The sequence below is a fragment of the Perna viridis genome, chromosome 4, assembly GCF_037379345.1.
Source record: "Perna viridis isolate PV_CMFRI_1.1 ecotype Kerala chromosome 4, ASM3737934v1, whole genome shotgun sequence".
NCBI lineage: Eukaryota > Metazoa > Mollusca > Bivalvia > Mytilida > Mytilidae > Perna > Perna viridis.
The window spans coordinates 1,335,541-1,361,343 of record NC_142448.1 but is presented as its reverse complement, the minus strand read 5'-3'; the positions used below and the strand labels follow the sequence as shown (position 1 = coordinate 1,361,343).

At 34.3% G+C, this 25,803-nt stretch overlaps 1 protein-coding gene across 1 annotated transcript in view; it reads right to left on the bottom strand.

The window, feature by feature from the left end:
- Positions 1 to 4,676: 4,676 nt before the first annotated feature.
- The window catches only part of LOC148618384 (piwi-like protein 1), a 65,893-nt gene continuing 44,766 nt past the window's right edge, over positions 4,677 to 25,803 (bottom strand). The window contains exons 10-21 of the mRNA XM_088577267.1: positions 25,537 to 25,728; positions 21,957 to 22,035; positions 20,594 to 20,692; positions 18,654 to 18,794; positions 18,146 to 18,448; positions 14,862 to 14,957; positions 13,274 to 13,390; positions 12,208 to 12,402; positions 11,821 to 12,009; positions 9,350 to 9,417; positions 8,940 to 9,117; positions 4,677 to 7,544 (exon numbers count right to left, since the gene is read on the bottom strand). Of these exons, the coding sequence (XP_088433393.1) occupies positions 7,458 to 7,544; positions 8,940 to 9,117; positions 9,350 to 9,417; positions 11,821 to 12,009; positions 12,208 to 12,402; positions 13,274 to 13,390; positions 14,862 to 14,957; positions 18,146 to 18,448; positions 18,654 to 18,794; positions 20,594 to 20,692; positions 21,957 to 22,035; positions 25,537 to 25,728 (1,744 nt within the window). The 3' untranslated portion in view covers positions 4,677 to 7,457. The remainder of the gene's footprint in view (positions 7,545 to 8,939; positions 9,118 to 9,349; positions 9,418 to 11,820; positions 12,010 to 12,207; positions 12,403 to 13,273; positions 13,391 to 14,861; positions 14,958 to 18,145; positions 18,449 to 18,653; positions 18,795 to 20,593; positions 20,693 to 21,956; positions 22,036 to 25,536; positions 25,729 to 25,803) is intronic.

The window sequence follows — 25,803 nt, the reverse complement described above, 5'->3', positions numbered from 1 at the left end:
GTAAAAAGATGTACATATGAAAATATATTTGTACCCCATGCAAAGAAGTTGCAAAGGGTATAATGTTTTTTTCGACCCATCCGTCTGTCAGTCCATCATCAGTTTTCTGGAGTTTTTTTTTAAATGCTTGCAGATATTCACATGATTTTTGGTATGTAAGTTCACCATGATAAGTTACAGATCAAGTGTAACTTTCGTTCCACTCCGATGATTTTTACAGAAATTACAGGCCTTGAACTTAGCAAAATTAACAGAAAAAAAGTTTTCTGGACTTTTTTTCTAAACTCTTGCAGATATTGACATGATTTTTAGTACAGAAACTCAACATGATAAGTTACAGGTCAAGTTGAACTTTCGTCTTGCTCCGATGATTTTTACCAAAATTACGGGCCTTGAACTTAGCAAAATTCACAAAAAAAAGTTTTCCTGACTTTTTTTCAGAACACTTGCAGATATTGACATGATTTTTTATTTTAAGTTCACCATGATAAGTTATAGCTCAAGTTTAACTTTCTTTCCGCTCTGATGATTTTTACAGAAATTGCGGGCCTTGAACTTAGCAAAATTCACAAAAGTAACAGTTTTCTGGACTTTTTTTCTAAACACTTGCAGATATTGACATGATTATTGGTATATTAGTTCACCATGATATGTTACAGGTCAAGTTTACATTTTGTTCCACTCTGATGATTTTTACCAAAATTACGGGCCTTGAACTTAGCAAAATTCACAGAAAAAAAGTTTCTGGACTTTTTTTCTAAACACTTGCAGATATTGACATAATTTTTAGTACAGAAATTCAACATAAGTTACTGGACAAGTTCGTAGTTGGTTCCACTCCAATGATTTTTACCAAAATTATGGGCCTTGAAATAGCTAAATTCACAGAAATAACCGATTTCCGACTTTTTTATTTCTACATGCTAGCAGATTATGACATGATTTTTGGTATACAAGTTCACCATGATAAGTTACAGGTCAAGTGTACGTTTTGTTCTGCTACGATGATATTTACTTTGGATTTACTAAAACTCAAAGAAATTAGAGTCTAGAGTTTGAAACTACCATTCTGAGTAACAGAATTTAGTTAGAAGAAAAAAAGTCTAAAGCCTAAAAACCACTCTTATTCCTTTTTTATCGGGGTCCTTCTACATGTTTTTCTCTTACAAATTTACTTTGAGTATCAAACATGGGGTATGTGAGCGCGCTCACTAAGGTCATTTAATTTGATAATGAAGTTGACTTGGGTTCAAGAAATGATATCCTCACAAGTTGGGGGACCTATTATTTTTATACACCTGTCTGTCTAGACAGGACATTAAGTATACATGTGTCCGTCCATTATTCACACTTGGGGCAATAACTCAAAAATGCTGCCAACAATTTTAATTTAGAATTTTTTTTCTATTGATGTGAGCTCCCTTTCAATTTTATTTTTGAGTTATGGGACTTAATTAGTACAAATATGGGGTGAATTAATGCTGTCTGAACTACAACTTAAAAACGCTTGCAGCAATGTCAATGAGAATTTGATGAATTGTTAATCAATATTGATTTTTGTAGTGTCATTAGATTGTATAAAAACACTAGGCAAGTTAAACTAGTGTGGGTTACATGAGCTAATGATACAGTGTATACTGCTAAAAAAATGACTAAGTTTAACATAAAAAATACATTGCATGGTGCAGCTAAATATGACCACAAAGGTTGCCCCGTAAACAGTTGACACAGTTGGACACAAGCTTGATACAGCTCTGAGTTTTGATTGTGATTTAAAACTATTTCAAACAAGATGAGAATTTGACCAGATAGTGTGCCTCAATAGTTCAAGTCATTCCAACTTGACTTTTGTGGAATGGCACCTTAGGTACAATTGCAGAGATCCATTCCTTTGTAGTGAAGTTATTGTCCAAACTCATAAAAGAACTACTTGTTTCTGACCCATAATCTCAAACTGGTGCAAGTCACAACCCCCAAAATCAATCCAAATTGGTCATTTGTGTTATAGAACCTTGTAGTACAATTTCAAAGAGGTCCATTCCTTATAACTCAAATTATCATCCAGACATCAGGAAAAGGGCTCATTTCTGTCCTTCATTCCATAATTGTTTAAGTCTTAACTCCCAAAATCAACCTGTCTGACCTTTGTGTTATAAAATAGTGTGAAACAATATCATAGACATCCACATGTCACTTATATACTTAAATTTTGGCCCCATTCAAAAACAGGTGGGGCCATAACCCCAAAAATCAATACAAACTTGGAACCTTATAAAATTTTTAAAAGATAACCAACTTATATTCTATTTATCAGAAGAAAACCAAGTATCTACAGACTATGATGACACTGCCATACCATGTTATGACAGCAAATTTTTGGCAAAAATATAAAATAAATCAAATTGCATATAATGAGGGATCTTCAATATGTGTATAAACACAGTGCAAAGATAAAATAATAATAGTTTGATACTTTATGAGTTACAGACTACACTAAGAAGGTACTAAAATTTACAATAATATTCCCAATTGTTAACTATCTGCTTTTAGATGGTGATGTCCCCTTGTCACGATCATATGGTGTTTACATACCACAATTAGTTTGATTTGCTCCTATTTGTAACAATATTTCCGACTTTAACGGAAGAAATCTTTTTATACTGCAATCGTTCTATTTGAGCAACCCAAATGTGTTGACTGTATATTTATTGATGATATATGGTCACTGGCAGTGTACAACTCTTAGGCCCTGCCTACTTTCCTACCCTTGCATGAACTACCTGTTTGTCGTTGCGTCACTATCAGGGGCCACAAGTAGGTAAGAAATGTAAAAAAAACATTTTGTATAAAAATATAACTTGATTAAAAAATGATAAAGATTGCAGTATAAAGAAAATGACCGTATATGGACTAGAAATAAAAACCATTTACAAATTCAGCATGATTCAGGAAAAACCCTCAGCAAGCCTCGCCTTATACAACAATGCTTTGCCTCATCCGTACATTGTTTTTATTTCAAGTCAATATCCAGCTACTTTCTTTATATATCCCAGTAACAAACGAGTAACTACGTAAAGGATTTTGATATCACAAGCTGGTATAAACATTCACAAATTTTTTCAACCAATAGAAGGAACTCATTCTCAAATACAGATGTACTTGTAAACGCTGAATAATTGTGGGTACCTCCCACCCTATATTTTATGGTAATATTCTTCACTAAGCAAGGAAAGCTCAATACTCACCAAATAAGTTAACTAAACTGTTGAATAGGCTCATTTGTAAGGAATATTGTTATGATATTACAGTGGATTCCGCTTAATTGCATAGCCTATTTGCCAGTAAAAATCATGCAAATAACCGGGTTATTCTTATAACCCAAATTACGATTTTACCGGAATTGTGAGTTCAGGTAAGACGACGATACTGTGGATCAACCAGGGATATCACTGTTCAACATTTCTGATCTGGTATTTAATTGTTATAGACCTTCTCATTGTATTGTTCTTTTACAAATAAATAATAATATATATTGTGTTTGTCTTGTTTATTGACCTTCAACTCCACTTAATCGCATATCGCTTTATTGCATATTTCGGTTATTATATAATTTTCTCCTGCACAAAACCATTTCCTATTGTTCTATTAGGAATTAATACTATGTAAAAACACTATTTAAAAGCAGTTTTTTGACATGACATGGGTTGTGTCTTAGTCCTTTTCAAACTGATTTTTAGGTATGTTAATTCCATATTTTTTCCACAGTGGCCAGATTTAAAAGTGGAGGGTTGTGATCATGCCATAGTACTTCAATAACCCCGCCCCCCCCCCGGTCAGGAATTTCTTACCTCTGTATGCATTGTTTTTTTCACTTTCAGTTTATTTTTAAGTTCCTGGAGTATAAAGGAGCATCTATTTAGCTGTATTTGTGTACCATGAAAGTACTATTGTTAATGGGGTACCAATTTTCGTGGTTTGGTCTACCCATGAAAACCAAACTATGGAATTTGATTCCCAATGAAAAGTAGATTTCCATTGATGGGTATACTGAAATCCTCATAAATTCAAGAATCCACAAACATGTGTTTCTTCCCTAATCCACGAAAATTAGTATTCACAAATTAAAGTACTTTCACAGTATGTTTTGTGTGGGGCCAGCTGTAGGCTGCCTGTGGTGTGAGGGTTTTCATATTGTTTACTGAAAACCTGCGGGTGGCCTTGAGAAACATTTTTCATCCCGGTGGGGTTGTTATCTCTGACATATTCATCATTTCAATTCTTGTTATACTGTCCACAGCATAAAGTCACTATGTTCAACATGCTGAAAATGTAGAAAAAATTGACCAAATTTTTCCGTAATAAAACTGCACACCTTCAATATGTATATAAACACTGTGTGAAGTTTGAATAGTATTGATGAAAGACCTTTTGAGTTTCAGATTACAAAAAGTAGGTACCCCAAAATGTAACAGACCGTGTTGACTGGCTTTCACCTCTGATGACCGTAAAAATACTCTTCAGATGCAAGGCATAAAATCATTAATTAATCAGCTACCATATATGACACATTACAATCTAAAACATTTCTCCAGAGACCACGGTACATTTCCTCTGAAATATAAGTCATCAACAGAAAAACAAATTACCAGCATGTTTTAGTATTCAATAGTAAACAGTGACAATGCAATCCTGTGTTTTATTTAAATAGAACAATTTCAGTAACAAAAATCTGGGAAAGCTTTCACTAAGAAATGACAGCTTTTAAAAAATGGTTATAAGCTTATAAAACTATACCTTACAAATACTGAGCTAGAATGTGGACCTACAGTTAATGTATATTTAAGACACCAATACACAAGTAAATTAACATATAAAACTTTCTTGACACAATTTCACCTTTTACCTCTTTTTTTGTTATTTTAAATAATTCAGGGATGATTTTATGATGTCTACCAACAGAGAACTGTATTGATTTAAAAAGCCAAAAAAATCATCCCTGATCATGGAGTTTTAATAACCAATTTTTTGAAATTCAAAATAGTTCAATATAGAAAATATAGAAAACTAAACTTACTGGTTAGGAACTGTACAATAAAGAACCACTAGGTCACTATCAAATTATGAAAGAACTTTAAATATATACACAAGTTATGACTAAAAACTCAATCCTTGAAATAATAAGAAAAATCCCTGACAACACAACATAGGAGATACAACCGATCAGCACCAATCATTATTGTACTCTTCTTCTGTAATTATACAATTATAGAGAATCTTAATATTAGCCAAGTTAAGTATTATACCAAAAGACTACATTTCCATTGAATGTGTATGTGAATTTTAGGTATAAATTAAAAGATATTCTTTTTTGTATTTAGTTACCAACACCAATACAAATATATCATAATTTTATATCAGCCCTTCCTAGAGAAATGAGATACTCATGTAATGACACAATTACATGCTGCTGCCTCTGTTTTAATGGTTTTATGTACAAGTTAGTTATGTAAATGATTTCATACAAGGATATATGTGAATTCTTGTATTTACATATGTAACATTAAAATTGTTGAGGTATCCTTTTAAAAACAGAACTAACATTTCTATGACATTCAATAAGTACCCAATAACTTGCAAACTGAAAAAAAGCTGAACAACCATTTCATATCACCATATCAGATGCTGAATTAAAATGGTTAAAAAAGCTACACGAGGAGCAGCTCAATTCAACTAGACATGTTGAGCCTCAATTAAAAAGCATTAACAGACATTACATTGAAGCTAAATATATCTTATAATTTTGATTTTTTATTCATAGGTTTCTTTGTTCCCTTTATTACTCTCTCTGGTTGAAATCAATTTGGTCATAAAATGGAAAGTTATGGAAATAGGACATGTACATATTATGGTCAAATTCCGAAATCAAATAACTTTTAGATTCAGCACATCAAAGACGCCAAAAAAGAAAAATCAAATACAAAGCCAAAAAAATCAACAATTGTTGAAATAAAACAGTTTAATTCGGACCCCTTTGAAGCATGTTAAATGCAAGGTTAGAATCCCGAGATAATTCGGACCCCTCATGTTAAATGCAAGGTTAGAATCCCGAGATAATTCGGACCCCTCATGTTAAATGCAAGGTTAGAATCCCGAGATAATTCGGACCCCTCCTGTTAAATGCAAGGTTAGAATCCCGAGATAATTCGGACCCCTCATGTTAAATGCAAGGTTAGAATCCCGAGATAATTCGGACCCCTCCTGTTAAATGCAAGGTTAGAATCCCGAGATAATTCGGACCCCTCCTGTTAAATGCAAGGTTAGAATCGCGAGATAATTCGGACCCCTCATGTTAAATGCAAGGTTAGAATCCCGAGATAATTCGGACCCCTCCTGTTAAATGCAAGGTTAGAATCCCGAGATAATTCTTACCCCTCCTGTTAAATGCAAGGTTAGAATCGCGAGATAATTCGAATCCCTCATGTTAAATGCAAGGTTAGAATCCCGAGATAATTCGGACCCCTCCTGTTAAATGCAAGGTTAGAATCGCGAGATAATTCGGACCCCTCATGTTAAATGCAAGGTTAGAATCCCGAGATAATTTGGACCCCTCCTGTTAAATGCAAGGTTAGAACTGCAAATGAAACCAACCAAAAGTCGACTATTAGACCAACTTGACAACCAAAGCAGAAAATCTCAATACAGATTCACCGAACTAAAGAACCACAAGATTATTTTTTTTCAAATCAAACATTTTCAGGTGCCATTTTATGTCAGAACACTACAACAGGGCTAACACAATCACCACCATTTATAGCTTCACCTATAATTACATGCTTCGCTTAATAACATTTTATATAAGTTTCCCTAAATTGCACTATTCAATTGCATAAGTAAACTGCTGAACATTAATATCAACATATTCAAGGTTTATACCAAAAAAGCAAAATCCTATACAATCAATTATATAAAAAACTGACTTTTAACACAAGTAAGAAGTTAACTATACAAAGGCATATAACACTTTGAAAGAAAGTATCATGAAATCAAACATTAAAAATTTTTCAATATCAGAATACAATGTACTTCTTTTCATGAACAGGCATCTCTAGCCAAGACAAATGTAAACCATAATATGTTATCATAAGATTACTACTCAGAAAATTTATAGAAAAAAAGATAACACAAAAACACTTCTGCATAAGACAAAAAATTGAAAAACAACCTTGTTCTCAAAACACTACCAATAAGATAGGAAAAAAATAGTACTGTAATCTGCATAACTATAATCTCTGTCACCATGACACTCCATAAAATAGGCAGATTGCTGCTTAAAATGTTTCTAGAAATTAAAATGAGATCAAACTAGATTCCTGTTAAAAGTTTCAAACAGTTAAAATTGTTGTTTGTTCACTTAGGACCTATACGAGAGGCCAAACTCCATGGTCTCTGCTTCCTTTTTATAAGAAGAACAATCTGTCAGATAAACTTGAATTTGGTTCCTTGTGAATGTTCTGGCCAACCAGATAAGCCAACTTATGGGCATACTGAAAAACAAACAGAAACAGACATAATCATACATATATACCATAGTTTAGCATTTAAGGTTAAAATCAACTGTGAGAAATAGTTTTTCACATCAAATTCTTTTGTGTTCTTTATTCTAATATGAATAATTGTTACTTATTTTGCAAAATCACCTGAACTGAATTTACATTTACAAATAGTTATACACAAGAACCACAAATGATAAGTAATGCAATATTGTGGACAAATGATGATATGTATCATGATACGTATTGTAAACGAATACCCAGAAGGTAATGGCTCCAGTTCCAATGCCGGTTTCCATTTTTTCAATTAAGCTCGCTTATGTGAATAAAAATAAATAACACTAATTTTGCACATAGCATAAAAACAAAGGGTTTTTTCCAAATTCAATATCTAACAACGTATTTTAACGTATTAAAAAAAAAATCAATATTGTCAGCATCGTAAGCAGCTTCACTTGTATTGTGTATTGTATTGTCCGGCAAAATACCATGATATATTGTGGTATGGTATATCTTTGCATTCCTTATTGATCATACCATTTTGACACAGACATTTTTCAAGAAATCAAAACGATGCATAAAGTGAGGTCTCATATTTGTTAAGTTACAACTCGTCATGCAATAAAAACTATTTAAGATCTTTCAGTGAGCATACAATCCAAATATATTTCTCTAAAAATATTTTATGAAATAAATATTGTGCAATTAGATATGAATGAAAGAATAGAAAGTGGAATACAATTGTTAGTTTTTTAGCAACTTAACATTCACTATGCTGAATTGTTTGAAATAAAAATACATGGGAAAATGGGTCAGTTGCCTGATAATGGTCACTTTTCACCGGATGTGTGGCAAACCACGGTTAACACAGTGTCCAAAGTGCAATTTTTCCGAAGCTTGATCCCTCAGATAGTAATTTAAGCCAAAAATTGTTCATTACAGTCACAAGTGGAAGGTCAGGGGTCCCCAGAGGTGTCACTCATGAGAAAAAATGAGGATTTTTTGCAATATTTGGCTTCAGATTGGCCTAAAATCGGAAGTGGTTAGTATATGGGGTTGACATCAACACAATTTTTTGTGGCATTCTTAACTCATGAATTCTTGTTCAGCTGTCAAGTCCCTATTTTTGATAAAACCCTGTATAACATAGCCTCATTTTAAAGCATATTCACTCTGCTTGCATATAAAATCAAATTGTGATTTCTAAAGCTAAAAATCAAATTGCCAGAACCCAAAAATAGGAAAACAGCCCATGACTGTGTATATACGGTTCCTGCATGGTAAGGGTTAATAGATAAATTTTAAAAATCACACCACCTTACCACAAGCTAACAAAGCATAAGTATTTTGAAAGACAAAAAAAACCAACAAAAACAACACTACAATTACCTGACATGGGGCCGGCACACGAATGGTTCCAGGCCAATTGTAGTACAGATGTGTCATTTTGTAAGAAAGACGTTGTAAATGATCAGGCTTCATGCTAGAACTGTCATGGACCACTATGTAATGGGTCGGCGAGACAGTACCCTGACGTACATGTTGACTGACCAAGTAGTAATCATACCTACAAAACACATACTTATGTATCATCTTTACATGTGATAATAGTTATTGAACAATAGTAGGATAAATCATGGGAGAGAGTGAAATTTGGTCACAAGCTGAAATTGGTATACTAAATGATTTAAACCTCCAAGCATTTGCAGCAAGAGGAAGATATTTAAAATACTTCGTTATTATTTTCTGAAAAATAAATAAAAAGGACTTGTTATTAAAGACCCTATAATTATACATACCAATCACGTCTGGTGATACTGTGATCTACAACTGTACCAGGTGGAGGGTTGGCAAGATCTCTGTTGGTCTGTAATATAAACATCACTTGAATCAATACAACAAACAAAGATATTTAATGATACTGTTGATCACCTTCACAAGGTTTTATCCATGTGTTCAAATGAAATCTACCTAATTTACCTTTGCAACTAATTTTCAATCACTGAATAGACTAGAAGACGTGTTTATCAAAGGAGCCCCCGTGTCATTTGTTAGTAAAGATTTTTTCGTGTGTAGCAAATCAAATGTGTCTATAAGACACCAATGATGCCCCCGCTCGCTAGATTTGCCAAATTAGGAACATGTTTATTTTTGTGTGAAGACATGGTTTGCAGATTCAGAAATCCTTCCAAGACTTGTGATACTCATGGTCTGTTGGTTCAGTTCAATCCTTCCAAGACTTGTGATACTCACGGTCTGTTGGTTCAGTTCAATCCTTCCAAAACTTGTGATACTCATGGTCTGTTGGTTCAGTTCAATCCTTCCAAGACTTGTGATACTCACAGTCTGTTGGTTCAGTTCAATCCTTCCAAAACTTGTGATACTCATGGTCTGTTGGTTCAGTTCAATCCTTCCAAGACTTGTGATACTCACGGTCTATTGGTTCAACTCAATCCTTCCAATACTTGTGATACTCATGCTTTGTTGGTTCAGTTCAATCCTTCCCAGACTTGTGATACTCACGGTCTGTTGGTTTAACTCAATCCTTCTAAGACTTGTGATACTCATGCTTTGTTGCTTAAGTTCAATCCTTCCAAGACTTGTGATACTCATGGTCTGTTGGTTCAGTTCAATCCTTCCAAAACTTGTGATACTCACGGTCTGTTGGTTCAGTTCAATCCTTCCAAAACTTGTGATACTCATGGTCTGTTGGTTCAGTTCAATCCTTCCAAGACTTGTGATACTCACAGTCTGTTGGTTCAGTTCAATCCTTCCAAAACTTGTGATACTCATGGTCTGTTGGTTCAGTTCAATCCTTCCAAGACTTGTGATACTCACGGTCTATTGGTTCAACTCAATCCTTCCAATACTTGTGATACTCATGCTTTGTTGCTTCAGTTCAATCCTTCCCAGACTTGTGATACTCACGGTCTGTTGGTTTAACTCAATCCTTCTAAGACTTGTGATACTCATGCTTTGTTGCTTAAGTTCAATCCTTCCAAGACTTGTGATACTCATGATCTGTTGGTTCAGTTCAATCCTTCCAAGATTTGCAATAACAAACTGCTCCAGTACCGTAACTCGAAAAATGTGAGGATCAATTTGGGGATCAGAAATATTTAAATATATGCATATCTACAAATTGTATCCTGGCCACAAAGTGTCATAAAATTCTATTTGGTAGTGTCAGACTAGTTGCAATGTGAAAAAGAGGACTGATGGACGGACTGACGGACACATAAAAAATGTTAATACCCCCAATAACAAATCCTTAACTTTGTTGCTGGGGATATATTTCTGACAAAAACTACAAAGTCTAACTATCACCCAGTTCCATAATGTTTCATGAAAATCGACATCCTATGACCTTGCACACCATCACTGTGTGTAGAAACATCCTGCAAAAAATATTTTAGATGAGGAGATAGCCATACAAGCCATATAGCCCTATTTCTGATAAAAATGACTAAGTCTAACTTTCACCAATTCCTGAAATATTTCATGAAAATCAAGATCTTATGACCTTGCACACCATCAGTATGTGTAGAAACATCCTGCAAAAAATATTTTAGATGTAGTTCAAAAACTGTACGAGGAGATAGCCGCACAAGCCATGATCTATTTATATCTGAGTAAAATGACTAAGTGTAACTATCACCAATTTCCGTAATATTTCATGAAAAAACAAAGTCCTTTGGCCCTGCACACCTTCATCATGTGTAGAAACATCCTGTAAAATATTTAGATGTATTTCAAAAACTGTACGAGGAGATAGCCTGACAAGCCATGATCAATATATCTCTGTAAAAAAAAATGACTAGGTGTAACTACCACAAATTTCCGTAATATTTCACGAAAATCAAAATCCTTTGGCTCTGTACACCTTCATCATGTGTAGAAACATCCTTTAAAATATTTTAGATGTAGTTCAAAAACTGTTCGAGAAGATAGCCGGACAAGCCATGGTCATGTGTAATCCGCATGGACAGACGAACAGGGGTAGATAGTCGTGGGGGCATAAAAATATTGTAGCTATCTGCCTCCCTAAAAACATTGAGCAATCTTTTGTGTCAGTTAATAGCTACAAGTGGCTCAAATTTAGACATCAACACTTTAGTCCAGGACATTCAATTCTTTTTGTAATAAACTTGTACTACATGTTGTTGCTTTATCATATTAATTACCCTGTCTTTCATCATTATCACACTACTTAAAGTTTTTTTCCAATAAAGTAATTCTATTAATTTATATTTATACAATAGCCACATACCTTGATAAATATTCTAGCATTGATTCTTTTCTGTACGATAACTACAGTCATTGATGGCATGTAGTTATCTCCGAACTGTTTGAAACACGTCTTCAACTGGTCCACCTCATGACCACCTACTACATTTAACTGGCCATCACCTACTCCATCTCTAAATACAACAATCTTATCTGGGAAAACATGGTTTACCTACATCAAATAAATGTTTTATTATGCCACTGAGAATTCTCTCATTCATAACCAACACCAAATTACTTGTAAAATATTTGACCTTGGTTGAAGTTTTACACTGCTTAATGATGTAATAATACCGTACATGATGGATACCATCTTCCACACACTTAAAAAAGTATAAAAGGATTGTAATGACTAGTGACAACCACTTACTTCATGGTACTTCTTTATGGAGCATGTCATGCATAGTTTGAGACCATCAATAAGCTCCTGGCCTTGCATCTGTCCACAGACTTTACTAAACCATCTGGTGCAACTTTTGTTGGTACTAGAGACAAATCCAGCGATGGACTTTTTTCCTCTGCTGGCATCATGATACACATCAATACCAACAACCATCAGATTATTCTACAAGAATGATCAGAAATAAGCAAACAAATAATCCTATTATTGGTTTTCAGCTTCTTTCTAAAACTGCTTTTACACATTAAACCACCTACAAAACAGTCATCATTTTTTAGCCTGTTCCAAGATCACTACAAGTAATTAATCATTGACACATAGTTGGAAGTTCAATATTGGCTTAAAGAACTGTCAGAAGAGTTGAACAAAACAAAGGCAAAGGGAAGTGTTCTACTGCCTCAATGTAGGAAAAAAGTTTACCCTTTGACCTCAAAGGTCAAACATGAAGTTGCATGCTTGGTTGTGCATAGCTTCACTCGTACAGCAAGTTGAAATCTGAGAGCAACCAAAACACACAACATATGCCCCCATCTATATGAATCTACACACCAAATCCGAAATTAAATCCATCCATTGGGAGCCAATATTTTTGTGACAAAAATTTTCTCTACCATTCCATATAGCGAAAAATGGCAAAGTCCTACAAAACAGGAAGTTGATAATGGACAGCTCCTAAAATCACTTACAACAAATGCCAAATCTATATGATGCCACATATCAAATTTAAAATCAATCAATCCATTGGGAGATGTGATAATTGCAATGGATTTATCACACAAACATAATGACAAAGTGATTCCAATATACCATATACTCACTGAGTGGGAGTATAGTTTGGTTCAAGGTTATCCTAACAATTAAGGATGTACCAAATGTTGAAATCCATTTAAGAATAATTGGTTGATTCTTAAGTTTGCTCAAGTTATAGAAGTTTAGATAGATGGAACGTAGGAAGTAGCACTTCCCATTGGTAATGAATTGGCCACAGGAAATACCTATGTAACAATCAGTTACTAGTCACAAATAAGATACCTACCATGGGAATAGATAGAGCCCAGAGTTCTCCACCTAATTTCACATTTATCTGCAAAGCAATTTTCTGAGTCACACTTCTCAACTTTTTCTGATCTCGTATGGTTTTGGCTATGATAACCTACAGAAGAAAATTATAACTCTCAAATACCATTACAATATGCGCAAGAGTACACATTGATGCTATTCAGTTAGTGCAATATAATGCAGTTTCAGAATTATTATTTAAGAACATTAGTGAGCGTGCACACATACCCCACGCATCCCAATGTTGGATACTCAAGTAAATTTGTTCGTAAGAGAAATACACGTAGAAGGATCCTGATAAAAAAAGGAATAAGAGTGGTTTTTTTTTTAGGCTTTAGACCTTTATCTCCTAACTAAATTCTGTTATTCAGAATGGTAGTTTCAAACTCCAGACTGTGATTTCTTTGACTTATTGAGTTGGGGTACAGTAGTTCCTCTTTTATGTGGCCACCCATACTGCAATTCAAAACTGGCCACATAAGAGAGATGGTCTCTCTTGAGAGGTTAGGCCAATTTCAGCATTTCATTGAATGTTGTTTTGCTTCTGTTACATGTACACTGTGATGTACTAGTACACAAATTACATAGTTTTATTTCATATTTGTTATGTATATGTAATGTATTATTAAAACAAATGGAAATTAACCGTATTTTTTGGACTAAAAGTCGATTTTTTTTCTCAGTAAGTCATCACTTAAGACATTTTTGTTTTGCAGACATCTGAACTTTCAAACCCATTGTTTTCCAACCTGAACTAGCATAGTAAAATTATTTGATGACATTTGTTCATAATTTGGGGTTTAGAGTAAACTACAAGACAAAGGCTGTGATCAATTGATGAAGATAATTGACCCTTGCTGCTATCAATTTTGAATGAATATGACTATGTAATATAGAATCTATGATCAGAATACACAACTTTAAAGCCATCAGAATGTATAAATAAATTATAAAATATTCTTTACTGGAAAAACAAATTATTGAATCGAGCATTCCAGAGTTATTGGACCTTCAATATGCAAATTTATGCCCACTTACGGTATGTCGTAACACATTCGTATGTGGCGCTAACTAAAATTAAAGTTGTGACCTAAATGGCTAATTGCAAACAGATTTAAAAAGGTAACAACTTTTGATTGTAATTTGAAATACTAGGTCATATTCTCTTTATTAATTACTAGTTGTAATTATGACCGATTCATCAGACTAATTACGAGTGGCTAGATCTTTGTTTTTCATTCAAAGTTGTGGCCCGTGGTCGGAGAGGTGGCTGTTCATAAAGGCTCAATTTGCACTGTAAGATGTTAATGAAATTTAAATTGGGTCGCATAAGAGGGGAGGCCGTTGATCAGGGGAGCAGTTTCAGAGAGGGACTATTGTATAAGATAAACACCTTTGTAAGTGTTCAAATTTTTCCGAGTTGTGATCCAATACTTGAAATTGAAACAGGAACATTTCAGTATATAACAGGATATGAACCATTGAGTGAACTCATGCCTGCTAAATACTGATGCATTAAAAATCCTGTTCAACATCACAAACATAGTGGAACTTATTTGACTTACCTGTGAGGGAACTGGACATTCAATACAACACAACTTTTTAACTGCTGAATATCTGTCATCTCTAGAGGTAGGGAATATTATGACCACCATTTGTACCTGTTGAAGATATATATACAGGTGAATGCAACTGTCAATACATGATGCAAGTATTTGTTAAGAGTTATGTCGGTACATGTAATAAGGGCTGTTCCAGTAAAACATACATGGGACCCGGGGACGGCATTAAAAAAAAATATATACTTGGTTGTGGGTTGGTGGAAAATGCATCTATGGCACGGTACTGGGCTTGGAAATTTGCTTCTGTGAGTGGTTGTTGGGAAAATGAAGGAACATTCTGTTGAAAGCTGCATTTTACTTTCTCAAAATGGTCCAAAATGAATCCCTGTCACTGTATAAACCTTTAGTACAGTTGAGTTACATGTTTTTGTTGCGGGAAGTTCGCGCCATTTTTACAGGTATTCCGCCCGGAAATCGCCCCGTGTTTGTTTTGACATTATTCTTCCGGTATTCTCGGGGTTTTGCTGTGGAGCAATGGTGCGACCCGAGATGATATCTATTCAGTGTGTCTGAATTATCATCAAAGCAACTCTTCCACAATTAAACTTCTTTTGAAACTGAATTTGAACAATTGTTAAATCACTATGTATCGATATCAAGAATAACCCATTCCAAAACTTCAAAATGAAAGGGTATGGGCTATGGAGTGAATGTGTATGTGACAAAAACACCAAATTTTCAAAGAACAGGGCTTTTACTTCTGTTCTTCATCTTAGAAATTGTCAGAGAGTCTACAACAAAATTTCCATACCCTTAAACAAGATAGCCCCCAGTGTACAAATGAGCAGGATTTTCCATATTGATAAACATCAATATTACTTTATACTCTCTTGTTCCTCACCTGCACAGAGTGCATGCTAACTTGATTGATGCTTAAATACAGCAGATTTCCAGCTGAAAGTGCTAGGTATACAAGAAGAGAAGTTTTCTTGAAATCAATGATCCCCAATAAAACAAATGGATTTTAGGAAACTTAACACAACTATCAAGGCAATCATATGGATGCACACAGAAATTTCAACTTGTTAGATGAGATACAAAATAGTTCATGGTAATACACCAGCTTCATGTACAGTAACTGTTGTACAGTGTGGATCAATTAAACTTCTGCATTATCTTCTATTTCTCTTCACAAACCAAATATCATTGACCTGTGATATAAAGTGGTTGTTGAAAATTTGCTATGGACAAATACTCTTACAATTGCGAATACCAGAAAGGTAATCCCTATATTCTGGCCTTCTTTGAATTTGTTCTTAGGCAAGACAAAAATCAAGATTTAGCTATGCATTGAAAAGAGGATATGTGTGCATAAAAATGAATGTTAATACATGAATATATGCAACATGCAAGAAGTAGGCAAAACAGCAAATATGTTTTTTAATCAGTGTCTTAGCTAGGCAAAATGGAGGGGCGCAGCACCCTGCCCCTCTGCCATATTAACCCCTTGGTGCCTATTTATAATTATCTGAAGATTACACTTTTGTTAATAAATTACACCAAGCCAATTAAGAAGTGTCATCTTCATTTACCACATCCTGTCGTAATTAACCCTCAGGTATACCTCAGGTAATTATTGGTGATCATTCAGCTGATCAGGGTTGCTGGATGATGATCATTTACAAGTAGAAATTGGATTCCGATTGGATCTATCACCATTTCATGGACAGCAAATCATTGGTTAATAATTATTTTCTTCTGTACAATTAATTTTAAAAATATTTTCAAGTTGACAGGTCTATGTTATGTAGAACCATGGGTGTAAACAATTGCATGTTGCATATGTTTTTTTATTCAATATGTCAGTTATCTCTGTCAGATCAATTCTTTTTAAAATTTTCTATACCATCAACACTACAGGTAATTTTTCAAAAGTTATAATTACATTAGTTAGAGAAAATAATAGGATTTTGAAATTGAATTGGAGCAATATTGAATATTTGTTAGATTTCGTGCAACATTTTGCCTCATAGTATGTCATAAATGTTAAGAATCACTTGCCCTTAATCTCCTTTATGATGTGAAAGTATACTGCTTTAAATTCTACAAAAGTAATATTAATTTTTGTCTACACATCATTCTTGTATTATTTAATAAGAATATATACATATAAGAAAAGCAACAAAAAAAAATGAATAAAGATATTTCTGACTTAATGGAAACATATTTAAAAAAAAAAAAAAATTCAAATACACCAATGTTCCTTTTTGGTTGAAAAAACATGCTACGTGTTAAAGTGCCCTCTTCCCTGCGCACCCTCTATTTTCAAATTCTAGCTAGAACACTGATTATGTGTAAATGGAATGAAGTATTCATGAAATCATGCATGTCACATGCAGCTGAAATATATAAAAAAAAATTAAAGAATCACCATGGGAATACTGTTAAAGAATATATATGAATTTTAATATACAGATAAATGAAATGACGCAAGCAGTAAAAGTGCTAGTCTATACATGAATATGTGCAACATGCAAGTGATAGGCAAAACTACAGAATATGTATAAATGAAATGAAGCATTCATGAAATCATGCTATGTCTTGCTATTATCTGTATGAAATGTCTCACATGCAGCAGAATTTAATAAAGAAGTAATGTACCACCATGGGAATACTGTTAAAGAATATTTATAAATTTTAATTTGCTTCTGCTGGTGCCTATAAAACTTGGGTTTTTACCCCTATAGGTGGGTAGGAATGGAAAAATATCGCTTCTATGGGAGGTTACCCCAATTTTCAAGTGCCTTCCCCCTGTCCCATGTATGTTTTACTGAAACATCCCTAAGTTCATCTTAAATTACAGATTCACAAAAATGCCAAACCAGAGGAAATTTTAATCAATTAGGCCTTCAATTAGGCTTTTTTAAGTAGAAAGTCCTGATTGCAACATTAAGTTAAGAAATACTGATTTTTAAGATCTTATTCTTTCAGAAAACGTGAAAAGCATTTCCCTTTTACAGTCTTCTGTTAATTCAATAGCATTTTGTATCACCTAGGGTGTATCCAAAAGTTAAAAATTTGTACAGAGATAAGATTTAAACCATTGCTGGGACAAGCCATTTCAAGTCCTTAAATCATGTTGAAAGCAACGAAAGATTCCTTTAATTCATGTGAAAACTCTGTTAAAGTTCTTGAATCTAGAACATTACAATACTTTGAAAGTTTGAAGTACAGTACCATGGTGTATAGATAACCAGTTTTTGAACAGGTAAACATCAGTGACTTACTGATGGGTTAATATTGTCTCTCAGTGATTTAATGAAAGTTTCTGTCCTATCATCTCGTAGTTCATATCTAGTTGGTGGACTACACTGTATACCCATTTGTGGACAACATTTGGACATCATTGTAATGTACTCCTGAGCATTGGCCTGATCACGTCGTGTGTACAGTACAATCCAGTTCCTCAGGTCAACAGCAGTAAGAACAGTCTTTCTTGTTGCTTCTTTACCCCAATCTGCTTCAGGTCCAGCTTTAATGTCACCATCACGGAATATAATCTTCTCCTCCTGTACTTTCCTTCCATCAATCTATCAAAATAATGATATATTGTTCCTTGAGGACATTTCGAAAAGCATAAAAATTGCCATAACTGAACATCACAAGCTCCAGACATTTAAATAGTGCTAAACATATTTCATAATGTTAGTAGTAAAAATGAGTTGCCTCAAATTATATTAAGTAGAAGGCTACAGATAATTAAGTATCAGAACTAGTTAACAGTAATGTTCATACATGAATCGTGTCTGTATCAAATGAAAGCCCCCAATTCAACAGTTCTTGTTTGGCCTCTGGTGTGTTGTTTACACTGTCCACAAATTTACCCATTGTCAGTTTCCTCTGAGCAGGAGTTACTCTTGTGTGAGTTGCAAGGTCCTGAAAAACATTCTTATTCTACAAGACCTGAAATATTCCATGTACATGACATTTATCACCTTTCCATGTATATGATATTTATCACCTTTCCGATTTCATTCCAAGAAAAGTATAGTTATACAGTGAAACTTCTCCAAACCGACCACCACTGGGACAAGAAAAAATGGTCGGTTTATAGAAGTGGCCGGTTTTGTGAAAAATAGCAATGCATTCTAAGAGCTGTTTCCATTCATGTGTTCTATAACCCTACACCTTGTCAGTTTGTTGGTTGAGACATGTTTAATGCCAATTCAAAACTTTTGACCTTTTATTACATTTCAAAACTTTTGAAAATGATTTGATTTGACAAATGGTACTGCTGACAAAATAATGAAAGAATGTGTATTAAAAATCAAAGGGCTATTGTTGGTAATTAATTATTTGTATTGTTTTTGTAAATTACCTATCAACTAAGTCTAATAACTTCACCCCTATGTTGTTTTGGCTTGGATACAGGTCACATTAATTGACAGTTAAAAGATCGTAAAGATCATACTATTACATGACCCCAGTTGCCTGATGTGTGTACATACCAATTAACAGCCAACCAGTGACAAAATGTAATGTCTGGATTAAATTAGATGGTTAAACTACTATCCCCTTCAATTGTCATCTGTCAACTGATGAAATGCAAACTGGTCAGTAAATGAATTATTAATTACGTAATATTACGTAATTATTTATAATTTTGTTGACACATTTATTACAGGTGAACAATAATTGGTAGGCCAGAATTGAGAGGTTGTTTTTATTTGAAATATGTAACTAAAACTGTGAAAAACCGGCCGATGTACAGTTTTAGGGGGTTGGCCGGTCTATTGAAGACAAAACACACGTTTTAAGGTATATCGGCTGGGACTTTTGAAAACCACAGGTTTGAAGGGAAGACCGGTTTTCTGAGGGTCAAGTTTGGAGAAGTTTCACTGTATCAGCAAAAGTAGATATATATGAAGTCTTGCTATATAAATATACAACATTTTTTAAACCCATGAATCAATTATCACTTGGATATTCCCAATTAAACTGAAAGTACTTTATTCAATGTTTTATTACTTAAGACATTTTGTTGCCCTTTTTTTTTACCACATTGTGTATTGATCATAAATAATTAAACCAAATACTCAAATTATACATTTTGTTTACATTGAAGTGAAATATAAATTTTGGCTGTACAGATTTTGATAGTATAATCTATCTTGAAGAATATAAAGTGCAGATTTTTTTTACACTCAAATAAATAAAAAATAAAAATAAATAAGCATTCCTTCCATAAACTTTCATCAAGAATTATTTCACTGACTTAAGATCTATTAAATCTGATTACATCAATTTATAGACACTGCTTTGGTATATTATCTTTTTCTGAAGTAGACATGACCAGAAAGTCACATACACATCTAGAAAACCATCAATATAACACTGTCCAACATGCTAGCTATACTCCCATTCATAAAGTTGACATATGCCTAACCTATATAGAAATCAATCCTTCCATTCAAGGTCATGATAAATGATACAAAATTTGGATGGACAATGATATTCCAATATACATGTACCATCCACTTGTTGAGTAGTAGTATGGTAGCCAACGTACCTCTAAGTCTGATTCATACTACATGTATAATTAACTTCCTACCTCAGAAGTCTTGATTCATACTACATGTATATTCACCTTCATACCTCTGAAGTCTCAATTCATACTACATCTATGACTACCTTCATCACTCTGAAGTCTTGATTCATACTACATGTATAACTACCTTCATTACTCTGAAGTCTGATCGTAGCTCATCTGTAAGTCCTGTCATGTAACATAACTCAGGAATCAAACAAATGTTCTCACTCTGTGGTTCAACTCCCTGCAAATACATCAATTAACCAATCAACTATATAAAACAAGTCTGTTCAGTTTATTTCTAAATTTCAAGTTCTAATAAATTTATACCAGTCACAACTTTACAATATTGCAAACAACCAAGCATTGATACAATGGGAAAATAACATTTCACAACAACCAAGAATTGATACATTGGAGATGAGATTTCACAACAACCAAGCATTGATAAGATGGAGTCAACATTTCACAACAACCAAGCACTGATGCGATGGGAAGTAACATTTCACAACAACCAAGCATGGATACAAAGGGAGATTATATTGATATAAGTATACCTTACTACAAAAAGAGACACAAACTTTTCATTTTTTTTTTTGGAAATATAAAAGATTGTACAGACAATGCTATTTATATGTTTAGATTTGTCAGGACTGTTTATCATACCTGAGATGTCTTTCTATCTTTCTGTCTGTGTAGCACTGATACGATGGGCAAATAATATTTCACAAGAACCAAACATTGATACGATGGGATATAACATTTCGTAACAACCAAGCATTGATACATTGGAGACGAGATTTCACAACAACCAAGCATTGATATGATGGGAGATAACATTTCACAAAAACCAATCATTGATACGTTGGAGATAACATTTCACAACAACCAAGCACTGATACAATGGGAGATAAATTTCACAACAACCAAGCATTGATACGTTGGGAGATAACATTTCACAAGAACCAGCATTGATACGTTGATGATAACATTTCACAACAACCAAGCATTGTTACGATGGGAGATAACATTTCACAACAACAAAGCATTGATACGTTGGGAGATGAGATTTCACAAGAACCAAGCATTGATACGTTGGGAGATAAGATTTCACAACAACCATGCATTGATAAATTGGAGATAACATTTCACAACAAACAAGCATTGTTACAATGGGAGATAACATTTCACAACAACCAAGCATTGATATGTTGGGAGATGAGATTTCACAAGAACCAAGCATTGATACGTTGGAGATAATATTACACAACAACCAAGCATTGAAACGTTGGAGTTAACATTTCACAACCAAGTATTGATACGTTGGGAAGTAACATTTCACAACAACCAAGCATGGATACAATAGGAGATTACGTTGATATAAGTATACCTTACAACAAAAAGAGACACAAACTTTTTTCGTTAATTTTTTCTTTTTTCTTTAATATAAAAGACTGTACAGACAATGCTATTTATATGTTTAAATTTGTCAGTACTGTTTATCATACCTGAGGTGTCCTTCTACGTTTCTGTCTGTGTAGTAATAAAGGCTGTTCTTCATCTCGGATTTCTTTATCATAAGCTTTCCTAATCAAACATGACAGAATGTTTTCATTAAGAGAAATTCAGATGGTGGGACTTACTGTAGGAAGTAAATTATAAACTAGAGAAGATTGATCTGGTCATCACATCTGTACCATAATCAAACTAGAGAAGGTTTGATCTGGTCACCATGTCTGTACCATAATCAAACTAGAGAAGATTGATCTGGTAATCATGTCTGTACCATAATCAAACTAGAGAAGGTTTGATCTGGTCACCACGTCTGTACCATAATCAAACCACAGAAGATTGATCTGGTCATCACGTCTGTACCATAATCAAGCTAGAGAAGACTGATCTGGTCATCGCGTCTGTACCATAATCAAACCAAAGAAGATTGATCTGGTCATCACATCTGTACCATATTCAAACTAGAGAAGTTTGATCTGGTCATCGCGTCTGTACCATATTCAAACTAGAGAAGATTGATCTGGTCATCACGTCTGTACCATAATCAAGCTAGAGAAGACTGATCTGGTCATCGCGTCTGTACCATAATCAAACCAAAGAAGATTGATCTGGTCATCACATCTGTACCATATTCAAACTAGAGAAGTTTGATCTGGTCATCGCGTCTGTACCATATTCAAACTAGAGAAGATTGATCTGGTCATCACGTCGGTTCAAATATCAAACCAGAGAAGGTTTGATCTGGTCATCACGTCTGTACCATAATCAAACCAGAGAAGACTGATCTGGTCATCACGTCTGTACCATAATCAAACTAGAGAAGTTTGATCTGGTCATCACATCTGTACCATATTCAAACTAGAGAAGTTTGATCTGGTCATCACATCTGTACCATAATCAAACCAGAGAAGGTTTGATCTGGTCACCACGTCTGTACCATAATCAAACCAGAGAAGATTGATCTGGTCACCACGTCTGTACCATAATCAAGCCAGAGAAGTTTGATCTGGTCATCCCGCCTGTACCATAATCAAACCAGAGAAGGTTTGATCTGGTCACCATGTCTGTACCATAATCAAACCAGAGAAGATTGATCTGGTCATCCCGTCTGTACCATAATCAAGCTACAGAAGACTGATCTCGTCATCGCGTCTGTACCATAATCAAATCAGAGAAGATTGATCTGGTCATCACGTCTGTACCATAATCAAACTAGAGAAGACTGATCTGGTCATCAAGTCTGTACCATAATCAAACTAGAGAAGATTGATCTGGTCATCATGTCTGTACCATAATCAAACTAGAAAAGATTGATCTGGTCATCACGTCTGTACCATAATCAAACTAGAGAAGGTATGATCTGGTCACCACGTCTGTACCATAATCAAACCAGAGAAGATTGATCTGGTAATCATGTCTGTACCATAATCAAGCTAGAGAAGATTGATCTGGTCATCACGTCTGTACCATAATCAAACCAGAGAAGGTATGATCTGGTCACTGTGCCTGTACCATAATCAAACCAGAGAAGGTATGATCTGGTAATCATGTCTGTACCATAATCAAGCTAGAGAAGATTGATCTGGTCACCATGTCTGTACCATAATCAAACCAGAGAAGATTGATCTGGTCATCATGTCTGTACCATAATCAAGCTAGAGAAGATTGATCTGGTCATCACGTCTGTACCATAATCAAACCAGAGAAGGTATGATCTGGTCACTGTGCCTGTACCATAATCAAACCAGAGAAGGTATGATCTGGTAATCATGTCTGTACCATAATCAAGCTAGAGAAGATTGATCTGGTCACCATGTCTGTACCATAATCAAACCAGAGAAGATTGATCTGGTCATCACGTCTGTACCATAATCAAGCTAGAGAAGATTGATCTGATCATCACGTCTGTACCATAATCAAACCAGAGAAGGCATGATCTGGTCACCACGTCTGTACCATAATCAAGCTAGAGAAGATTGATCTGGTCATCACGTCTGTACCATAATCAAACCAGAGAAGGTATGATCTGGTCACCATGTCTGTACCATAATCAAACCAGAGAAGGTATGATCTGGTCACCATGTCTGTACCATAATTAAACCCGAGAAGGTATGATCTGGTCATCACGTCTGTACCATAATCAAACTAGAGAAGATTGATCTGGTCATCAAGCCTGTACCATAATCAAACCAGAGAAGGTTTGATCTGGTCACCATGTCTGTACCCTAATCAAACCAGAGAAGATTGATCTGGTCATCACGTCTGTACCATAATCAAACCAGAGAAGGTTTGATCTGGTCACCACGTCTGTACCATAATCAAGCTAGAGAAGATTGATCTGGTCATTGCATCTGTACTACACTTTATCAAGAAACATGCCAAGTTTTAAGAAAAATATAAATGTTTTTTTTTTTCAAACATATATTTGTCAGTTGTATTAGAATGGAGATAACGGTACAGTATTTTCCGGACTGTAAGTCGATGTGGAGTATAAGTCAAATTGCCTTACTTTGATCAAAATCAACAAAAAAAAAAATAGGTAAGTCAAATTTGGCAGATAAGTCGATGGTCAGACATGTGCATTTATATCGTAGGTGTCAGTGGGGATCTGAGTAGAGCGGTTTGTTTTTAATAGCATACTATTTCAGCAATGTCACTTTATATAGTATTTCTGAATTAAATTAATATTTTTGTTTTTTAGAAAGTGTACTTTTTCCACAAATTCAATTATATGTATTGAATGGCATGTCAATGGCTCTGTAGTCTTAGATCATCAGGTGTACGAAATCGTAAACCTGTCAAGCGTGGGCACCCATGTGTGAAATAAGCAGGAAATTTGTTTGATGAATTGGTCATAATTATGAGCAGTAATTAATAAACAATATTACCTGGTATTACAAAAGACAATAAAAAAAATAATTGTTACCTGTAAATTTGATTGCAATTAGCCATTTAGATAATACCTTAACTGATTATAATACGAGCCACATGCAAATGTGTTATGACATACCGTAAATGGGTATAAATTTGCATATTTAAGGTCCGATAACTCTGGAACACTCTATAATGTCTTTCCAGTTAAAAAAAAGAGTTTTGCTAATGTATCTTCTAGGATCTGTTCATATATTTCATATATGTTAACGGTTTCAAAGTTTCAAAGTTTTCATTAACATCGTCATATTCATTCATAAAGGATAGCTGCACTGATCAGTAATCTTTGAGTTCGATGGCCGAATTGACCGTTTGAGTGACGGCTCTCATTGATTGCAGTTTACCCAAAATTTTGAATTAAAGCAATCAAAAGTGAACTAAACAAATCTAATGAAATACATTCGTAGAAAAATCCTTATGTAAGTCGAAGTGGACGATAAGTCGAGGCTGACACTTTCCTGACTTATTGTCCGGAAAATATGGTATTTGTAGTCAATCTAGATTTGATGCCTATTTAATGGCTCTGTTGATGCATTGGCGGTACACTTCATTTACCACTGTCAAAAACATGATTGATATCTCCAAATCTTAAAATACAACACAGTTATCTCCTAAATGTGAAGGATTTCAATTTCCAAACTTTACCTGTAATAGTCAATAAATGACATCGACTCTCCTGTATTTTTGCATGGGAATGTATGTCTTGGACTCTTGTCCCAAACAATGTCATCTATTCGATATGTTTTATTGTTGTAACGCGTCAACACCACACATCCCACCAATGATTTAACACATTCATCTTGGAAACCTGTAGGATTTCTCTGTACAATACTTTGCCTGAAATATAATGGATTTTTTTTCTGAAAAATTTTACATCCAGACCCATGCTCTGTATAACTTAAACTAAATGAG